The sequence below is a fragment of the Bactrocera dorsalis genome, chromosome 5 (genome assembly GCF_023373825.1).
Source record: "Bactrocera dorsalis isolate Fly_Bdor chromosome 5, ASM2337382v1, whole genome shotgun sequence".
Taxonomy (NCBI): domain Eukaryota; kingdom Metazoa; phylum Arthropoda; class Insecta; order Diptera; family Tephritidae; genus Bactrocera; species Bactrocera dorsalis.
This window is the reverse complement of record NC_064307.1, coordinates 30878944-30900323: the sequence shown is the minus strand read 5'-3', so window position 1 is coordinate 30900323 and position 21380 is coordinate 30878944. Positions and strand designations below refer to the sequence as shown.

The following is a 21380-nucleotide window of genomic DNA, read 5'->3' as shown; positions in this document are numbered from 1 at the left end:
ATTTAAGTTCTAAAATGTTCTCAAAATTGGATTCGACAGCTTTGTTTATCAAGCATCTACGAATTCTAGAAACTAATCGATTTGAGGTGAATTAATAAGTGATTGAGTGACCTATTTTAGCTTGGTGCCTACACCCCAGAATTGGAGGGTGAATAAAGCAGCAGATGATGTACCGTTTATCGAAATCTTTGTATATATGTAAGTAGTCAACATGAAATAGAAACACACTATTTTTTAATTTTTATCGAAACCATATAATATAATGAATTATTTGGTGCGAACTTCCTCATAAATTTCATATACCGAATAAGCGTTTGCTATTATTTCTGATTCACTTAAAAGCTAGCCGCGGATGTTATAAATCAAATTATTAAAATTATTTGCTTAAATTAAGTATTTTCAAATAATAATTATTTTCGACAGCTAAGTGTCTGCATAATTTATGGTAGAATTAAACAATATATTAGAGTAAACATAAATTAGGCAGAATAAAAACTATTTTATATTATATCATCGGCCTTTTCGCATCAAATCCTGCTTGCCTCAGAAACAAAAAAAAAGTAATAATAAATTAGCAAAAGCTTTAAAGAGCGCTATAGTCTACTTTGTGAAAGCCTTAGCCATATGAGTTCTATGTAAAAACTACTTAGGCATACAACGAAAAGTACGTACATAAGTGTGTATGTAAATACATATGTGCTACACAATTTTGGTATTGTTTTCTTTGTGGCGTTTTAATAATTTATGTATTTATTCAAAACTCGTCTGGCAATTTGGTTTTCATTTCAATGTCAAATTTCGCCCTATGCATTATAAATGAACCACTATTAGTTCAATTCGAATTCATTAACATACACATACAAATATATATGTTGCTCAACATATACACAAAAATATATATTAATATATATGTGTAACATTATATATATACTTTGATACATTTGCTCTCAAACACTCATTTATTGAACTATAAGGGGACTATCGGCAAAGTTTGTTTATTGTTGTATTGCGCCATGTAGCAGCTGACCTTCTGAAAAGCTATTTTTGTACAATTACATTTACATGTGTTTTGCTTTTTTTTGGAACTTGTTGGAATTAGATTTTTACGTTTATAAATAATGTAATGCTTAACATATTTTTTCCGACGAACTTTTATTTCATTAGAATAAAAAAGCTTAGTTCAATATTACTTGATAAATTAAAAAAAATTATAAGAAGGTGTTACTGATACATGTTTGTTAATTAACTATGACACATAATGCAAAAAACTCTTAAATTTCTTAAATATATGTAAGTAGCCGATAGTTATAATTTAACTAACGGGTTGTAATATTGTCTTTTTGGCTCAGAATGCTTTTTGTTTTGGCACCGCTAGTTCTAAAAAAAGTAAGTCTTCGTCTTGACAAAAAGCCTATGAATAAAAGAGGAATATGTTTTCACATTTTGGTTGCACTAAATCTTTCATAATAAAGTTTTCATACAAGTACTTGAACATTCAGATTGTACGACAGCTATGTGCAAATCGTCCAATCTGGAAATTTTTTTCTTATATTTCAGCATTACATTAGGCTTGGTGATCTACATTCATGCAAGGTTTACGAACAAGTGGATACTTTAAAGAGGATTTCGATCATATATGTATGTATAAAAAAAGATGAGAATTTTTGTTCTGCAGCAAATAAGTTGAAAAGTGGTTAGTTTGGCGTCACATTGCATATAAAGCGTGATCCGAGATTTCGAGACTTCCAATTTTTCTAAAGAAAACACAGAAGCTTCAAAATTAATGGGTAATACTTATTATCATTAGAAAAAATATTCTTTGGCATTTATTTTGTGAAGATTATTTCTTTCCAATGTTGACCACGGCTACGTATTAGTTAGTCTATCCGTTGAGTTTAATTTTCGGAGACTCGTTCGAGCGATGTCGGTTGGGAAGATCGAGCGGCTTAAGTTGTATTTTGTACGCTTTTAATTTTAGATCTCGACGTAAAATGCGCCAGTCATTCCTTACGCCACTCCGAGTTGTTACGAACGGCGCCGAATCGACTCTCCACGGTCACTCTCAGCTACGGATGCTATGTTTTCTTCATTGCGTGCAGGACGTGGTCTATTTGGTTGAATATTTTCCATATTATTCAATGCTGGGTCTCAAGATGTACGCTCAGTAGACCGATTATGTATGTTGACCATAAGTTGAGCGAACGCGCGAAACAAATTTGATAAAGATCGTGAATTTTCGTAATAAGGTTGAAGGGCTTGGACCATACGAGAAATAACAAGAAGGGAGTAAGTATAATACATGTAAAACAAGACCCGTTTTTATAATTTTTTGTGTGCTGGATTATCTGAAATCAAAAAATCATAATTTTATCGTTAGATAATCGCTTTTCTCAGATACATCTTTTTTAATTTCTAAACACTACAGCCTTAAAATCAAAATTTTAAAATCGGCGCAGCAGTTTTAAAGTTTTGAAGGTTAACGCCTTTAAAAATATGATTTTTGGAGAAAACGTCTTAAATTTTTGAAATTTGTTGTAAAACATTCATAAGACAGGTAAACAAATAAATATAACTTCGCAAATTTTTCTCCAATTGTAAACGTCATATACCCAATATAAAAGTTATCGTAGAAATCGAAGGAACGAGGCACATACTTTATGATTTTGTGATTGAACTCTTTTTCTCCTTCAAAACCCATGCAATTATTTCATAGATTTTGATGAATATTTTCGTCAAAATAAACTGTTTTACGAAAAAGTCAACTTTTGTATTCATATGTTTTGTAATATAGTTAGACCCAATCTTTCAAAACACATACTTGCCCATTAACAGCTTTTGAGCAATTGGTTCGTGAGATGTGACATTTTGAGAGACGCAACTTTTGATATTAGAAGAAGGCTGGGCAGAATAGATTTTCAAATATAATAAAGTACTAGTTTATGGCTAAAAATCAAAATTATCAATCGACTGATACCAAACTATTTCCTCTCGTTCTGTAATTATATGTATTTATACAGTTAAGGTTGAATTAGTTTGTATAGTACTTCTCACCGTTTTTCACTTTTATGAATAAAATATATACTTTACCCATATGTATTTAAGTATTTATCAACAGTATTTATGAATGTGTGTATACATATGTCTGCCTTCAAACGTTTATTCGCTTTTCAATTCCAATTTAATATAATTAAACGAATTACTGTTGCTTTCCTTTCATTCGGAACGAAGCTTTGCCCACATTTCTGTCAGAGTATTTATGTCTACAGTGTCATTTCATCCCACTTAATGTATTATACCCTGAACAGGGTATATTAAGTCTGTCACGAAGCTTGTAACAACCTGAAGGAAATGTCGGAGACCACATAAATTGTATATACAGCATCTGCCAATAGAGCTGACGTGATTTTGACAGCTTGTGGCGACTGTTTGTTTATGGATTTGTGTCAAATTTTGTCAGTGTGTTCAGAAAGGTTTCTCATTTCATAATGTAACGTTTAATTATGATAATATAATTGGATATTGTTCAATATGATTATGCAAATCACTACCTCCGCTGGCTAGCCAACTCCGATTTCCATCGAAAAATCATCTTTTCAGATCAGGCCCATTAATGGCTTCGTTAACAAAAAAATTGTTACTTTTGCGGTGATTAAAATCGTGGTGCGGTTCAAAAAACTCAAATCTTCTTCTTCTTTATTGGTAGAAACGCAATTGCATCCCCAAAAATTTAGCTTTTGAAACGGATTGGTGACGACATCATTAATCGGTTCAAATCAAATCGAATCGTTAGCTCATGTAGCTGAAATGCAAACTGACCGATCAAAATATAATTTTTGTATCTGTGAAGGGTATTAAAGCTTTCGTTAACATTTTTTCTTGTTTTTCTACAACTTTGTGCAAATATATATAGATATTTATAAGAGTATTTGCTGGCATTGGATTCTTACTTATTGCTCACACTCAGCCTCCGCTATTTGCATATACAGATATGATCACAATCTTTTACATACATACTGACTTATGTATATCTTGTCTCGTTTATCTGACAAAGCATATCGCTTACGCACATACATACATACATACATATGTATGTATATACATATATTGCCTGCTGATGTTGTGGGCGTATTTATCGCTTAGTTTCTTCCGTTGATGATGTGATTTCAAAGCCGACACCAACACACATTCGTTCATGCAAATATAGTTTGCTCTAAGTATAAGTATATATTTATATATATGTGCTTCAAGAATATTTCACTGCAAACAGGCATTAAGGTATAAGCGTTTTGTTATTGTAATTGTTATTATGACATATGCCCTTATGCATTTATATATGTGTCTCTCTGTAATAGATATTATCACATCATTTATTATTATCGTTGTTGTTGTTGTTTGTATAGCTCATTACGCTTATTTGTGTCAGCTATTAATGATGACGTTATTGTTTTTGCCGCACAATGAGCTATTGAATACACATGTCATTATGGCTGTTGATCTTTTACAAAAGGCGTGTCGTAATTATGTTGATCACCGGTTCCATGCGCTTGATTTGCCGTTAAGCAAACACTGAAGGCACATTGTTTGTTTGAGACTAACTTATTGGTAAATTCATGTTTTAAATTTTTAAGTCTATTAATGTTGTAAATATTATTAAAGGTATTTTCATGTTTTTTTTTATCATTTACTTTGCTGTAACTATTAGCGAAGAAACTAATTGGTAAATAATTTAGAGATTGACAGTATTACTTACATACATATCGTCACCTAATATGCAAAACAACGTATTGTAAAAAAAAGATGAAATTGAATTTTCAGCTTCCGCTGGCAGATATATCCATTATATGACCATTTTATAACCAAAACCCAAACTTTTTTCAATTTATGTGGTTTCTAATATATCGTTTTTCCTTCGTCTGTAAAGTTATGAAAGGTAATCGAACGATATTTTGCATTTTAGGTAATGACATATTTCTCATAGATTATTGTGAAGTTTTTAGTAGTAATTCCAAAAAAAATCTGGAGGAACGTTCCAACACTGATCTATGTACATATATAAGAAGCATTCTTAAACAGCTGTGTTATGCAAGGTCGATGTTGTAAGACACTCACTAATTTTTTTTTTTTAATTGCTATAATTTATGATTGTGTGAAGATAAATTGTGATTTTTACCATAGATGAAATTTGGAAAAAATGTTTGCTTGAAATATTGTTTGCTTTCTAATCGGTTTACTACTACATAATCAATGAAATCGTTGCAGAAGTGTTTTAGACTCCTTTCTAAAAAAAACACGATATCGAGTAGAGGTCGCAAAAGGGATGCTTGACAGCGTAGCTGAGGACTATACATTCATTGAACTCATCATTACTGATTTCGAGATGTGGGCTTATGAATATAACGTAGAAACTGTTCCAACTGAGAACAGAAGAAGTCGGCCATTCCTTTCTTAGGTTATCGTAGTGTAGTTCACTATGAATTCGTCCCCAAGGTTTAAACGCGGTTAATAAATAATGCTTCTTGGTCTTACTACCGGATATTTATGAATATTAAGGTACTTTCTATCACGATAATGCGACTGTGACTAATGGTTTGACCAAACGTAAAGCAAAATTCGCTTTCGCCCGATTTCGATCGGTGCTTTTTTTCCGTTACATGCTGCAAATTTTTTGAAATGCTTGTCTTTCATCAGTCTTTTCGGGAAATGGAACAATTACGTGTTACGTTACGGTGTCACTTTGCACATGTTCAAATTTTCTTGGGACACTTCAACTCGCCGCAATTTTTGGTCGTCTATGAGCACTTTTGGGACCATCTTTCTGCGCACACCCTGCGCATGTTCAAGTGCTCCGTCACAATGTCATGAAACACAGATTTTGATGAATTTAATATCTAGGCAATTAAACGAATACTTAGTCAACGGTCTGAGTTCAAAACTTTCCGCATATGAGTTACATTGTCGAAATCGTAGGTCTCCTAGCACGGTCTACTTCAAAGAACTCTTCCCGGCCCCTCTAAAAAGGTCTGGTACCCCCGAAACACACTACTTCTTGTTAAAGAAACATCTGGGTAAGCCAGCTTGATCATATCAAACGTCTCCGTCACAGATTTACCGAGTTTCACACAGAATTTAATCACGTACCTCTGTTCTAACGAACACTGCATTTTCGGCTTGCACCACTCATAGAAACACGTCGCGCGAAAATGTTTTTACTGACTCTCCAGGTGCTCGGAGACAACTGACCAGCCGCTCTTCCGTTAGATAGGACGCTCTCTACCGAATCGTTCAGCTGTTCTAGTGATCCCATCTGTACAATTCCTATGGCTATTACATCATTGCCTTAGACAATAATCCATGTCAAATTTCTTGTAAATATCTCTTCGAATGAAACAGTTTTCCATACAAGCACTTGATTCCGATCATTCAGTTTGTATGACAGCTATGTGGTATGTGGTTAAATTTCGGCGTGTCTGATAAATGAGTAGCTATAAAGGGTGAAAAGGACTTGACTTATTTTACTATATCGTATTATAATTTTAGCGATTATAATAAGAATGCAGAGGGATATAATACGCTAGTGTACATACATATGTACATACTATCTTATCTTAGTAATTTGAGATTTCCATTTAAAAAAAAATTAATTTCAGTGAAATATTTTCTACTCCAAAGTTGTTTGCGTTGATTATTCAAATTTATCAAGAAATATACAATAAAATTAATTATAGCAACAACAAACACATCCATTGTAATATACAATTCATAGTTATTGCTAGTGCTCCCCACCAAAAGGATAAAATAGTTGTCATAAAAATAGACAATTAATTTTGCATATATGACAATCATCTGATAACATTTTGATACAAATATATATGTGATATTAGTCTCTAACACATTAATTTTGATATTTGAAGTTCATTTAATCGTTCGATGACATTTATTATTAATATTCTTTGAAATATTGGGTTAAGGTAAGCCTCTCTAATAAGTCGACAATAAATTATAATAAACTTCAAGAACAGCAACCGCTACGAATTTCCACTTTTAGCTTCACACACACACACACTCATAAACTAAAATATGCCTACATTCATGCTTGCATACTTAATCCATGTCAGACACCACAAATGCCATTATTAAATTAAACACAAGTGGCAAAAGTTTAGCAGACCACTTAAGCGCACAATGACACTTTCCTTTTGAACATTGAAGGCATTTTAGTAAATAAAATTATAAAAAGAAGTCAGTTGCCACTACAAATATTTAAGCAAACAGAAATTGCTTGGTTTTTTCACGCATTTTCTCTTTTGCCATTTACTTACTTGCACATGTCTGCCAGTTCACTTAAGGTGCACAACAACAACAACAATATTGCTGTATTTCTCATTTTATTCTGCTTGCAGCACATACAACAGACTTTCTACAATTGAGTGTTGCAATACTTCTGCTGCGCGTTGCCAACACTGGCGACCAGCGAACTTCCTCACACACACACTCTCGCTCACATATGTACATACATTCACAGTAGCAGCGCAGTTCTGCTGAATGCGCACATTAACTGTGTTTATTGAATTAATTTTTCAAACGACAAATGTTGCCTTTCATGTTGTGTTGTTGTTGTATAGTTGTTGCTGATTGCTTGTTGCACTCATAAGCTTACAAGCAATACAATTGCATTGAGTCAGCGTCGGTGATTTATGGCAGCAAGACGACGTGTTGGTGGCGGACAGACATAGTGACGGACACGCCTAGAACGTGCCTACGCGTTGGCGACACCCAACAACAACAACAAAAAGCATAATTATCAAACGTCATTAAAGTGCAACACAACTGCTAACACATACACACACACACAAATATAGAAGTAGTGCTAAATATATTAGTTGTTTTGTTGTTGTTGCTGTCCACCGAGAGACATTCACTTCGGCAGTTGATTGAAGTACATAGCTAAATGCTTGTTAATTTATGGCAGATGAGAAAACAAAATGCGATCTGTTGAACTGTATAATAAATGCATAATAAAATATCGAAGCTGCTATTATACATGTATGTGTTTGTTTCTGTATGTGTGTGTGAGCTTTAGAATTTTTATTGGCGCTACAATTTCAATTAATTTTCAGTAGCGCTGCTCTCCGGGGTCACATAAATATTTTCATTTCGAATTACACATTTATGTGTTACCGTTACTTGTAGCTGTAATAATAACAACAACTTTTTTGTTAAATAATGTAATTAAATTGACACTGACACCCTTTTGCATATACAAATTATGTCATCATCAGTAACACCAGCGATCTAAATTATTGCCAACTCACAATGAAAATAAATAAATAATTGATGAAAAGTACACACAATAAATATGGGTGACAGCTGAGTGATACATAACGTTCGAACATACTGTCACTTTTACGACTTTCATAACTTAAACTGTCAGTTGGCTGAACAAAATTTATCGATTGAAAAGTTTTAATTGCCATGCATTTCTGCAATACTAGGCAGTCTGAAAAGTTCCATTTTTTCAAAATTTCCAATTAATATTCAAAATAAATGCGAGTGCTGGTGTATTAAAGTTCAAGTGTCCTTCAACTTTTGGACACTATGCTACTATTTTTATAGGCTTTGGTTTCAAATTAAATCTCAGCTTTTTCATTTAGCTTTGAGCTAGCGCACCACTGCAGTCCTTTTCAAGCATAAGTGGCTCGTATCAAGCTTGCGCTCAGCTAGCTAACTGACCGTTAAAAATTCTTCACTAGAAAAAGCATCAAGTTACTTCAGCATTCTCTTATGGGTGCCTGATCACAGGAATAGTTGACAACTGCAACTGCGATGAGCTAGTCAAAGCAGGTGCCCTTGCCCAGTTCAGTTCAGAATGGGACCGAGTTCGATCATCATTTTCATTCTAGAACCACAGCAATGAACAATGCGTGCACTTGGAAGGCGCTGGTACTGTGGGACTGTGAGATCCCTTTGGTCTCTGAACTACTTGCAATGTTCTTACTGGCCTATAGGGCAAGGCATTTATGTGGTAAGACTTAAAATCTTGCCTTTTCTTTCCACTGTTCAGCTTTCGCCAAACTGAGGCTGAAACATCTCGGTAATCTTAAATTTATATTAGCAACAAATCTTAATTAACTTGTGATAGGCTGAAAGCGCTTTGCTGTTCTCTAACATTCTTATGATCCAGTATTTAGATGCTTTTAGGTACCCCAACGGACCATTCTGTTTGAGTCAGAATGCTGTGATAGAACGATCCTCAAAGCGTTGGACTTGTCAAAAGTCTATGACATAGTCAACCACACAACGCTACTTGAGGAGATCACAAAATTTATGCTGCCTCCAGAGTTGAAGAAGTGAACTATCAGCTACCTGAGCATCGGCAATCATCCGTACTGTATCGAGAAAAAAATACTAATTCAGAATAATTAAACAGGAGCTTCGAAACATTGTTGGCAACATACATGGCAATCTGCCGGGTTGAATGCAGTGAAACGCAGAGCAGACGAGGCCCTTCCTTAACTACGTCGACGACGCAACTAACTACGGATAAGCGTTGACTGCCATTCACAGTGGAGCCATAAATACTTTCACCGACTCCCTTTCAGTTAATCGCGTACTTGAAGTTAAATCAGATCGCAACATACCAAATGTATATCCAGTTTTCAACATGTCCCCGCATGACTCCAATAACCTATTTGCGTGCCCAGCTAACCTACACATTTGACAACCCTCTCCCTATCGACCGACCCCGTCAAAACTGCTGCCTGGGCCTACCTTTGGATGACCTCGATGACAACTTCTCTGAACCTCAAGTTATGAACGTTGCAAGAACAACCTACCTACCTAGGAATTTAGCAAACGAAGCTTTGTATTATGCAGAGCCCAAGCAAACATAACCTTTTGGTATTAGTACACTTTAACCAATTTAATCAAAATACTCAAACTTGCGCTTTTAAAACTACTCGACCTCCCGAACCGATTGATGGTCCGAAAGCCGTGAAATGCATGAAAGCTTAGCCAAACTAAAAAAATTAGTAGTGAATTATAGACGAGTCTTTTCTCACCCTAGACATGATCATTTTTGTCTGAGTGGTAGAATCTTCTGTTTACCGTCATTTTTGTAGATATTTGTTTAGTATAAATGGTTGAAATTGGAATGCCAGTTTACGAATGGGAAGTAGGTGTGGCTAAAAAAGAAATGCCTTTATATTTTCCATATTTCAATTAACGGAAACGCTGCAGACCAAACCATTCTGCCACAAGCCTTTTTATAAAGTTTAACGTTGAAATTCGTTGAAAAATTGCTCACGAAATAATTTTTTGCAACTAAATATGTGTCAATCGATGATGCGTTAAATTTTAGACGGATAATCCTAATAATTTTTAAAATTAACAGACATTTGCGCATATGTCAGTGATTAGTATGAACCTGAAAGTGCTTAGAGAGCTTGTCTGATCAAGCGGTGTTATCTTGGATTAATACGTCATAGACGCATTTAAATATATACTAACTGATAATATAGATGTGCGTTAATCTGGGTAGCATTTGCTTTTATCCACACACTGAACAAATTTAGCTCATTAATGTCATTAGTTATTCAAAACGTATGCTTGAACCACACATGCACATATACACACATACATTAACAACAATAACAAATGCAGTGCAAATGTAAGCATAATTTGTTGTTGTAGTTTGTGGCAAGCACTGCTGCTACTACAGGTGTTTGAGTAAATAATAGCTACTGACTGTTATGAACCAACTAACCGCAACTAAGCCACTTTCTGTTTACCTGGGCTTGGGCTTAATTGCACCGGTTTTAATGAAGTCTCAGATTACACACTTTGATGGCAGTCGGATATAAAGGTCATTTCCGTAATGTTGTGCTTTCAAAGCTAAGTGGGTGGTTTTCTCTAACCTTTGTGGCCGAGTTAGTGATATTATACTAGCATGCGGTCTAAATGTATATGATTTGATATTAGATTAACTTAGTAGAGTTATTTGGTTACTGGAATGTTTGATATATGAGTAACCAAATAAAAGAAAAATAATGATAAAAGTGATTTTGCATACATTTTTTTTTAAATTTTTTTATTATATTTTCTAATGCCTTGAAATCTTATTCTGGCATATGACACTTCTAAGTGTTTGTTCCGCCGCGGCAGGCACGAAAAAAATCCAGTCACAATGCGGTAAATATTCTCTTCCAAGGCAACTTCATATAACGATTTTAGAGGTCATGCCATAGGCCCACGAGGCGAAATATTGCGGACCCCAAAAGTTTTCTTCACTAAGTTTATTGTTTCTTTGGTTGTATGGCATGTTGTCCAAATCAACTTCCTCCACTTCAAGCCTCTAAAGTCCTTAATCATAGCTCCATAGTGGTCCCCGGTGACTGTGGCTTTTTGAGCATACATATAAGGTGTCTCAACAATGGCTTGTGGATTATCATCACCCCAAATGCGTTAATTTTGTTTATTAATATATCCAAAATAATTCAATCAAAAGAGAGTTTCATACCTGAGCAAGAATTTCTTGCAGAAATCGGGATCGATGTGCATCTCTCGAACGGCACCATTATTTTGGTATTAAATTTTCACGATTTTCAAGTATTCTGGAGTAATTTAATATTTTTATTTTATTTTTTATTATTTCTTAAAAAAACTCTAATATTTTTGGCATGAAAAGCTTGTTTAAAACACTTTTGAATTAGTTATATACAGCACCAATGAATACTATACCTTTTCGTGGCTAGCTGACTTGCATACAAATAAATATTTTGATTCAATTTCTGCCTGACCAAAGATGACAATTGTGGTGTTAACTCCTTTTTAGGAACATAATCGCATAATTGAAAATAATTTGAATTTAAAGATCGATAACGTTTGATTTATAGCCATGTCCAGATACGAACAGGTGTAAATGTATATCTTCTGCTTGTGCACAGCCCATACAATGAGCTGACTTGCTTGAACTCAAATACCTTTTTTTGTTACTAGTACTGGTCCTAAATAGTTTCATTGGCATTTATTTGAGCATATGTAGTCCACTAATGAATTTGCAAGGTGACTTTTATTATTTACTATTAAATGATTTTACATATTGTGACAAAAAACTATCCGGAAATTGTAAATAAAACAAAAAAGAGTTGATTATTCCTCAATATTTTTTTTTCGCTTTCAAAGTATTCCCAACCAGACGTAATACAGTCTTCGAAACATTTTTCATAAGCTTTTTTGAGATAACCTTTAGCTTCTTCTGCGCATTTTGTTTTATTTCTCTGATCGACTGAAAGCAGGTTTCACGGATCGGCAATTCAGTTTAGGAACAAGAATAAATTACACGGATCTAAATTTAGTGAATACGGTGGATAATCGATGATTTATTGCGTTTTTAGCATTAAATTCGGTCAAATTCGTGGCTCGATGCGATCGTGCATTATCATCGTGTAAAATCCATGAATTTTTCTCCCACAATTCGGGTCGTTTTTGACGGATGTTCTTACTCACGCCTCAATAGAGTCAAATAGAACTTCTCATTGATCATCTGTCTCTCCGGAACAAATTCATGATGCACCAAACCACGAATATCGAAAAAAATAATGAGCATACCCGTGATTTTTTAGCGGCTTTGGCGTGGTTTTTGGTTTCGGCTCGGTTTTTCCCTCCATTTCGAAACTGTTGATTTGTTTTCATGTCTGATAGGCAGTTATATTGCTCTCCATGAAAGGTATGGTCGGAGTTTGCACGATCAAGAATGTCCAAAGAGATCTGTTTACGGTACCCTTTTCGAAAAGAAAAGTTCAGCTTTATCGTGATGAGTCGACCAAGAACACGTTTCACACTCAAAATATCCACAAAAATCATCCGAACGGACTCACGTGTGATGTCGAGCTCTCTTGTCATCTCTCTAACACTTGCTTGACGATTCTCAATAGAAGAGGAGGTCGAAGGTTGTCCAGAACGAGGCATGTATTCAACGTAATCCCGCCTTTTGGTTATTTTAGGTAAAATTCTGGGTGCCTTTGGTCACAATGTAGTCATTTTACTAAGAAGGTATAATCTGTTTCGTTTTTTATACAAATTATTACCACACTCTTCAATATGTCACCCTATTTTGATTTTTATTAATAATTAACATCTTTTTAATATTTTTCCAGCAAGTTGGTTGCAGAAAATCCGAACGATTCCGATGAAAAATATGAAATAATGAACGAAGACCGTCTATGAAATTTTGCTTCCGAGGCATTTTGACTGTTGTTTGCTGAAAACAAAAACTAAACGGATCCTGCCAGTCTAAAGTACTCAAAATTACCGTTAGCAAGTCTCTCCTGTTAACCCACTAGGAATCATTTAATTTCGTAGTTTAAGTTACGACTATAAAAATAAATTTTAAACCAACGCATCCTTCAACAACAACACATCCAAAAATTAACTCAAAATGGGCGCAACACGCGACAAGCCGCGCATTAACAAAACTCTCATTTCGCTCAAAGTGGTGGTGTTCTTCGTCATCAGTGGTGAGTAGCAATCACATACATAACTTCTCAAAAATATATTGCAATACTGAAACAACTAATTATATTGCCACAGGTATTACCGCGCTGCACGTGCTGCATGCCACCAAGCCACTGCTGCTCGGCTTAAATTTCAATGAATATCGCCGCATCAGCATTATTGCGCCATTCGTCTCAATACTCGGACCGCTGATTGCGGGTCCGCTGGCCGATCGTTTGGCCGCTAAGAATGCCACAAGTTTCGGTCGTATACTACGCTTCCTCACTGCCATCTTTCTGATACTCGCCGTTATTGTGTATGCTTGTCTCTTCGCCATACCCGAAGTGAAGCGAGAAGAAGCACGTCGTCCGCTTGTCAGTTTCGGTTGTGATTTGAATGGCGCAGTCATATTTCAGGAACGCTGCTCCAAAGATGCCACCTGCCACAGTTGGAAGGAGAAGGTGGGCAATGTGAATTTGACACGCTGCACCTACACCTGCCAAGATCCCACCAAATATGAGAATTTGTATACACCATGGTTTGATGGTATACCCACACCATTGCCGTCGACGGAACAAAGTTCCGAGTTCGATTATGAAGATGAATCTGTAGCCACGTCGACGGAGAGTTTGCGGGAGCGACGTGCAATTAGTGGTTCTGCTGAATTTGGCGGTGAGCTGCTTAGTGCTGAGGTTCAACAACAACAACATCAACGTGTCGAGCGTGCTGTGAAAGATGGCACACCACAAAAGATTTATGTGGAGCCACCACATTTGTGTCTTACGGAGAAGGCAGACAGCGGTGAGACGGTGGTGAAGAATTGTCATGTCTACACCCATGACACCAACAATATTGTGGTAAATTCGGTACTGCGTGCCGCGGATAACAGCAAAGATAACGACACACATAGCGCCGAGTGGTGCAAGTATCCTTTGGGTGAGTACGAAACGAGATAATATGATAATGATATAATAATAGCAAAAAGAAACATTCCGATTCGGGACCATGAAAACTATTAGTAGGACTCAATTATTTTTGCATTGCTTAATCTCTAGAGTAACAGAGTGAGATTTGTATATTTACTAAAAAGTTCTTTCTTTTCAAAAAGAGCTATCATCACTTAAAAAATGGGAGTGTATCATAGCTAATTCTGTTGTTAACAGTTCTGTTATGGTCTTGTCTTTGTATTAACAGCATTGAAAAATTCTTAAAAATATTATAACATACTTTTAGGCGCACAAAAACTGTGGTACTGGCCTTCTGAATCTAATTTTACTGGTGAACATTGTATATGAGACCAAGTTATGCTGGAATCCAATTTTATTATTTTTATGATATTTCCGCTTATCGGTTTTTCTCGACGATCTTCATGTTGTAAAGCCAGAAATTACAGAATAATCACAAGCTGGGTTGTCTACATATACTTGTATAAGTACCGTATAAACTATCCATCTAATGCGTTTTCATCCTAGCACTGTAACCAGTTCATTGCTAAAAATTTGAACCGAAACCCAGTCATTGCGACGACATTTCCGGTGCCCCTCGAAAAAAAGATGCACTCGCGTTGATAGGATAACTCCTTACAGGATCAGCTGAAATGAAAAATACGTGTTTTAGTTAAAACTTTAACCTAGAATTTAAACGAAGAAAAAATACTGAAAATTGGATTTTTGGTAGATTTTTTTTACAAAAAAAAAAATTAAAATTTTAGTGAAAATGTCGCGATGAACATGAGCACTCATCATAAACAGATAGAAAATTATTGAGGTTTTGCACTGGGACCTATGGTCTACCGCCTCTCCTATATCACATCTGGTGACAAAGGTCCAGGACTTTATGAGTCCAGACCACTCTTCACACTTCGGAAAATTTATTTCATACTGAATAAGCAGGCATATCTCAAGATCAACTTCATGTTAATCCTTCTTGACCGCGACAACTGTCAGCAACCTTACATATTAATCGAAATTTTAATTCATTAAGGTCAATATGTATTGCGAATTCTGGCCATTCAATCCCCCTTCATGCTGAAATCACGGCTTAAGTTGTTCTTTCTCTGCACTGATAAACGCCAACCTCGGTCAATATGAATGTGTGGGTGTGTCAAATCAATGCATTGTTGTAAATTGCCAGGTCACAAGTGTTTTGCAAACACTTTCAATTAGTGACAACAAATATTCGTGTCAATTTGGTGATTTGTAAACAACTGTGTCAACCAGCAATCGTGTCATCAACTACTAACTAATCACCAGTTACTATGGCACTCACCTCATCATTATCACCTTCAATGAACACATCACACAAATAAACACTTATTTGCACACATACATACATGCATATATACATATATGCACATTTGTCCGATAGCAAACAAATTTACGTGCGAGCAAATGTAATGACAGGCAATTTGCAAGTATAAACAGCGACCAACACTTACCGAACGCACACACACACACACACACACATCGACTGTGGTGGACGAATTTTTGGCAATATCCATACATTTCCTTGGTCACGACAACCGATTCACCTGTATACTGTTTATCACATTTCAGATGGCTTCCAGTGTAATATACCACTCAAACAGATTAAGCACATGAACGACATCAAGAACGGCACCGCATGCAAACCGATGATTGAATGCCAAGTGATTGATCCTTACGACAGCAAAGGCAGTGTATTGGCCGATAGTGAATGCATTAAAGTAAGTAATACGAAGCGCGCGCGCACACCGCTTGTCTGCAACCTGTCAGTCATACTCATTTAATCTCGTTTTTCCCCACCACTTCCATCCCTCTCCCTCTCTCTTTTACATGTACGCTCACTTTGCTTCAACCGCAAAATAGATTACTGGGGACTTGGATGCCACATTGGGCGGCTACACTGCCATCCGTCTGCTGGGCGATATCTTCGTGATGGCCGCGCTGACACTACTCAATACTGCCATCGTTATAGCTGTGCGCGAAACGTCGGAGGGACGCGGTGAGGTGTGTCGTCAATATGCCTGGGGCGCTATCGGTTATGTGCTACTCTTCTCGCCCATCGATTTATTTGCCTTCGCCAACGATTCGAAACACGATGCTGCACTGGTGGCCCTAATACTTGTCATTGTGTGTCTGCTCATCGGTGCATTAGTGTTGCTCTTTGCCACACAAATGCCGCTCAGTCCGCCCGAGTGGTGGTGGCATACAAAGACCGGCATGTTAGTCTATCCCATGTCGGCCATACGCCGTTATAGTCCGGAAATTTTCGTACTTACATTGGTCGCCATACTATTCGGCACATTTTGGAGCAGCATACATAGCTTCCTCATTTGGACATTCAGTGACACGTATGCGGTCACCTATTCGGGCTTGATCTTGGTGTTGGTGCTGTTCTTCAATGTGGACAAATTCATTGAATATTGTGGACATTCGAATATCTTTATCGCCGGCTTTGCGGTCTTCGTCATACGTTTCACGGCGTTGAGTGGCGAGGGCACTGAATGGTTGACCGTTGTCATGGAGGCAATCGAGCCGGTCGTCATCGGTGTTGTATGGATAACCATTATACTGTATATGCGGCATGCAATGCCTCGCAAGTTAACAGCGACCGGACAGGCCGTGGCTGTGTTGGCCTTCTTCGGCATTGGTAAGTAACATTTAAGTTTTTGAAATGGTGATACTAGAGATTAGTAAGGTGAAGGATTATAGTACATTAAAGTTTGTAGAGTTAGGAGAGTTGAAAATTCCATATTAAAGGGTATTCTTAAGGAGGGTATTTGTGAAACAGGACAACTTCCTTAACTGCTAAGCTTTCAGTGAGATTCTAGAAGTTCCTTGCTTAGCCGTTAATAAAAATGAAGATATCTGAAGATATCTTAGCGCATCGTTATTTACTTAACTGACATTTATATTTTCATGATGTTTACTTAATTCCAAAAACACAAAATTAAACATATAGAATAATTCCGGACTACCAGATCATCGTAGCGTCATTTAAGCCCATTTCCGCTCTCTGTCATTAAAGTAGATATACATTCAATCATATAGCTGAGCAGCTATGGAGGATCCCTTTACTTTAATCTCATCCTATTGGAAGAGAGTCGGTTGTGCAATGTCCTCTTGCGTTCTCTGGCTGAACTTATGAACCTCCAAAAACTCATCAACGAGTTTATGACCTCATTAGCAATAGGTTCAAGTTTTTTTCATATTAGATAGCCAAAATGAGCTTGCTAGTGAGGGCACACTTACACTTATTTCATACCATTCTAAGCGAGTCGGTTGTCCGATGTCTCCTTGCGCTCTATTGCTGGATTTATGAACCTTCACTGAGCTTGGCAGCCATTGGTCAGCAACCAAAATTTGTACGACTGCGCGATCTTTAAGGCCCAAGTAAGTCGTAAGAGATCCTCCGTACTACTTACACTTAGAAAAGTCAATCGCGCAGTTATTGTACGGTTTTTGACTAGATGGACGCTCTTTGGCAAAGTAGTAGAAAGAAACCTGAGGTGGAATCTTTTTAACACTTTCTACCCGGGACCCACAGTGAAACGTAAGAGGTTCTCCGAAATTTTTACACTTACCAACGTCCATCTTGTAGTTATTGTAGGGATTTTTACTCGACGGATAAAGATAAATATTTGTCCAAGTGAGAGCCTCCGACTTGCGCTAACCTCGATTTGCGTTCAACCCTCCGACCTAACCTAACCTAGCCGCTTTATAAAGACTTTAAGAAATTTTGTCTTTTTACTGATACTACTAGATCTGCGACGAGACAATTAAGAACTATTAAACATCTATCGTATAATTTGCAAAAATCTCGCATTAACTACATCTGCTCTTTTCCAGGCAAGGGTTTGGGTGCTGTCATTGGTTTGGCGCGCGACGACAAGGAGCCGAAAGCGGACGCGCAGGCCATCCATCAGTGGTTGGCGATTGCCGCTTGCATCATTGCGCTCGTTTACTTTATCATTTACAATTTGATTTTGGCGCCGCGTTGCACGGCCAAGTCACAGCATATCGAGGAGCTGATTTCCGGTTCGGCATCGCAGAATTTCAGCAACGGCACCAATGGGGCCGGCAGCACCGGACAGGGCAGCACCAGCGCTGGCGCGGCGCTGAATGGCAGCTCTAATTATTCACCGCTACGCGTGTACCACAATGAGCGAGGGAAATTGGGACAATTTAGATTTTAAATTTATGCGCTTTGATACACACACACACACACGCACATGCAAGCATATACACATATGCGCGTATGCTTGTATGTGCATACACTTGTACACATGTATTTGTTTAAAGAAGTTATATTTTATATAAATTTAATTGGATGTTTACACAAGTAACTTTTAATTTTAATGATTTTTGTATTAAATTAAATGCGTATATATGTATTTATATATATACATATATTAATTGTAATAAAAGTACATAAAAGCTAAAACAAAAAAATTAAAAAAACCGCATTGTAAACATAAAACGAATTAAATTGATGATGAAGAGCAAGTAAACGCTATTTGTAGCACTTTGGAGGTTATGTTGGCGTTTGCGAGGCAGCGCGTACGTCCAGCGTGTAGGCAGACGGTACGCAACGGTTTCAGTATCACACACAATTTTATGCATCATTCAACCCACCTTAGCCATTTGTGTATGCGAATTTCAATGGAGTGTACAATTAACAAAACAGCATGACAATCCAGTAGCAACAACAACCACACGCATGTGTGTGTTGAGTTTGTTTTAAGCGCCAGCTGTTTGTGAGTCACCAAGCTGCTAACAATGAATGTTAATTCTAGTTTTAAGTCAAACTTTTGCTAAGATTATACACTGTAAAGCGAATAAATATAATACATGTATTTATATATAAACATTTTTGAACTGTCAGTTGATATTATGAACGCAAAAAAAGCTCTAACTAAATGGACATTAACATGCCTGCAAAATAAGATAAAATAATATTTTTAATTAAAAGCCATAAATAAGTAAAACAAACCAACGCAATTATATGCACAATGATTAAATAAAATGTGTATTTGCCGCCGTTAAAAGATATATAAATATGATATTATTTACACACACACACACACCTACTTAATACCTTTGTGTAAAGCGAGTGTATTTTAATAAAAAATCAAATGAAATTATTTTTTTTTACATACATACAATGTACTTCCCATAGCTGCACCATTGTCGAGCAATTTTTTCGCGTGTCGCATTAGTTGTAATATTTTTTGTAATAAATAATAATAATAATTAAATAAAGTAATTTATTAAGCTTTGAAATAAGAGCGCAAGTAATAAATAAAATCCACACATTTGAAATTTTTGTGATGATTTTCAGCTCATTACAGCCTAACTGTTTGTAGCGGCATGCAAACGCTGTGTCAACCATTGAAATGCAATAAAAAATTTAATAAATCACACACTTCATATAAATGTTTTTATTGCTTAGCAAACAGTTTTCATGACATACTGCACTTTTTCCAGTTTTATATTACTTAAATTAAATATTGACTTTGCAAATGTGTTGGTGGTTTTTGCTTTCGCCGAAGAATTTAATACTATTACTCAATATTTGCACAATTCGCAACGGCGGGGAGAGAAGCCCGAACTCAGTATGCTCATATTATATATGGTGAGTACTTTTTTATAATTAAAATTAAATAGTATTGAATATTTGTCACTTTTACGGTTTTTAATATGGAAATTAGGCACTTGTAGCCAAGTTAAAACGCTTTGCAGTGCTCCATGCCATGTAGGTTTCCTAGAAATCTTGCAGATGATCTACATATAACTGATTATAGATCTAATTACTGAGTATGACTGTAAAAGTATTTAGAAGCGTCCATCTTCAAAAAGTCCACCGTTTTAAGCCGCTCTCCGATTACTTTTTGTTGAGTACATCGTTCACCTTAATAATGTCATAAGAGAATTTGACATAAAAGGGGGTTTCAATTCCAATATAAAAAAAGTTTTTGGTTTTCACATTATGACGCGAGATGAGCAAATAAAACGCTAAAGTCAGAGTTGGTGGGTACTAGATACAGATATTAAACATAAAAGGTGATCCATTTCGACGTTCACTACTTGTGTAAAAGAAAAAAACAGAAACTTCAAATTTATTTACCATTCGAAAGACCATTCTTGGCATTTATTTTTTGTAGATTATCTCTTTCGAATCTTGGCCGCGACTACGTCTCGGATAGTCCATCCATTGAGTCCAATTTTCGATGACGTGTTCGTGCATTTCGGCTAGTAACTGGCAAATGACACGAGTGATGTTTTGCTTCAAAGCCTGAATCGAAGCGGGATTGTCTGCATAGACCTTATACGGTAGCATATCTACACAGAAAAAAGTCTAACGAACTTCTTGGTTCTCAATCGACCAGAGCAAAACCTGAAATTATGTGCTCGTCAAAGTGTTCTCTCAATAAATATATTGATTGATGCGATCTGTGGGAAGTAGCGCTGTCTTGACAAAACCAAATGTAGCCGGGGTCACAAGTTTCAATTTCAGGTAACAAATAGTCGGTTATCATGGCGTGATAATGATTGCCATTACGTTACGGTTACTTTCTCACCGGCATCATTTTTAAAGAAATATTGACCGATGACTTCACCGGCTCAACCAAACCGTGGTTTTTTCTGGATGAAATGGTAGCTTTTTAATATTTTAAGGTTTCTCTTCAATTTTGCTTGGTTACATAACCGCTGAGTCAGAAATGGGCCTCATCGCTGAACAAAGTTTTGTTCGTAAACGTTAGATTTTCTTGAAACTTTTTAAGATCCCATTGAAGAAGGTCGAGCGGCTTCAGTTCTTGCACAATTCGCTAAGTCGTTCCATAACATGGTTTAAATATAAAAATATAATATATGCATACCTAGTTCATCTCGTGATGTATGAGTTTT

General features: G+C 36.3%; 1 protein-coding gene across 3 annotated transcripts in view; it reads left to right on the top strand.

Annotated features, from left to right (window-relative positions):
• Mfd6a (Major facilitator superfamily domain-containing protein 6-A) overlaps nt 1-18898 on the top strand; it is a 76780-nt gene extending 57882 nt beyond the window's left edge. For all 3 annotated transcript variants that reach the window (XM_011201942.4, XM_011201939.4, XM_011201941.4), the window contains exons 3-7: nt 13155-13514; nt 13588-14427; nt 16047-16195; nt 16338-17121; nt 18321-18898. In XM_011201942.4, the coding sequence (XP_011200244.2) occupies nt 13436-13514; nt 13588-14427; nt 16047-16195; nt 16338-17121; nt 18321-18667 (2199 nt within the window). In that variant the 5' untranslated portion in view covers nt 13155-13435 and the 3' untranslated portion in view covers nt 18668-18898. The remainder of the gene's footprint in view (nt 1-13154; nt 13515-13587; nt 14428-16046; nt 16196-16337; nt 17122-18320) is intronic.
• Nucleotides 18899-21380: the final 2482 nt, after the last annotated feature.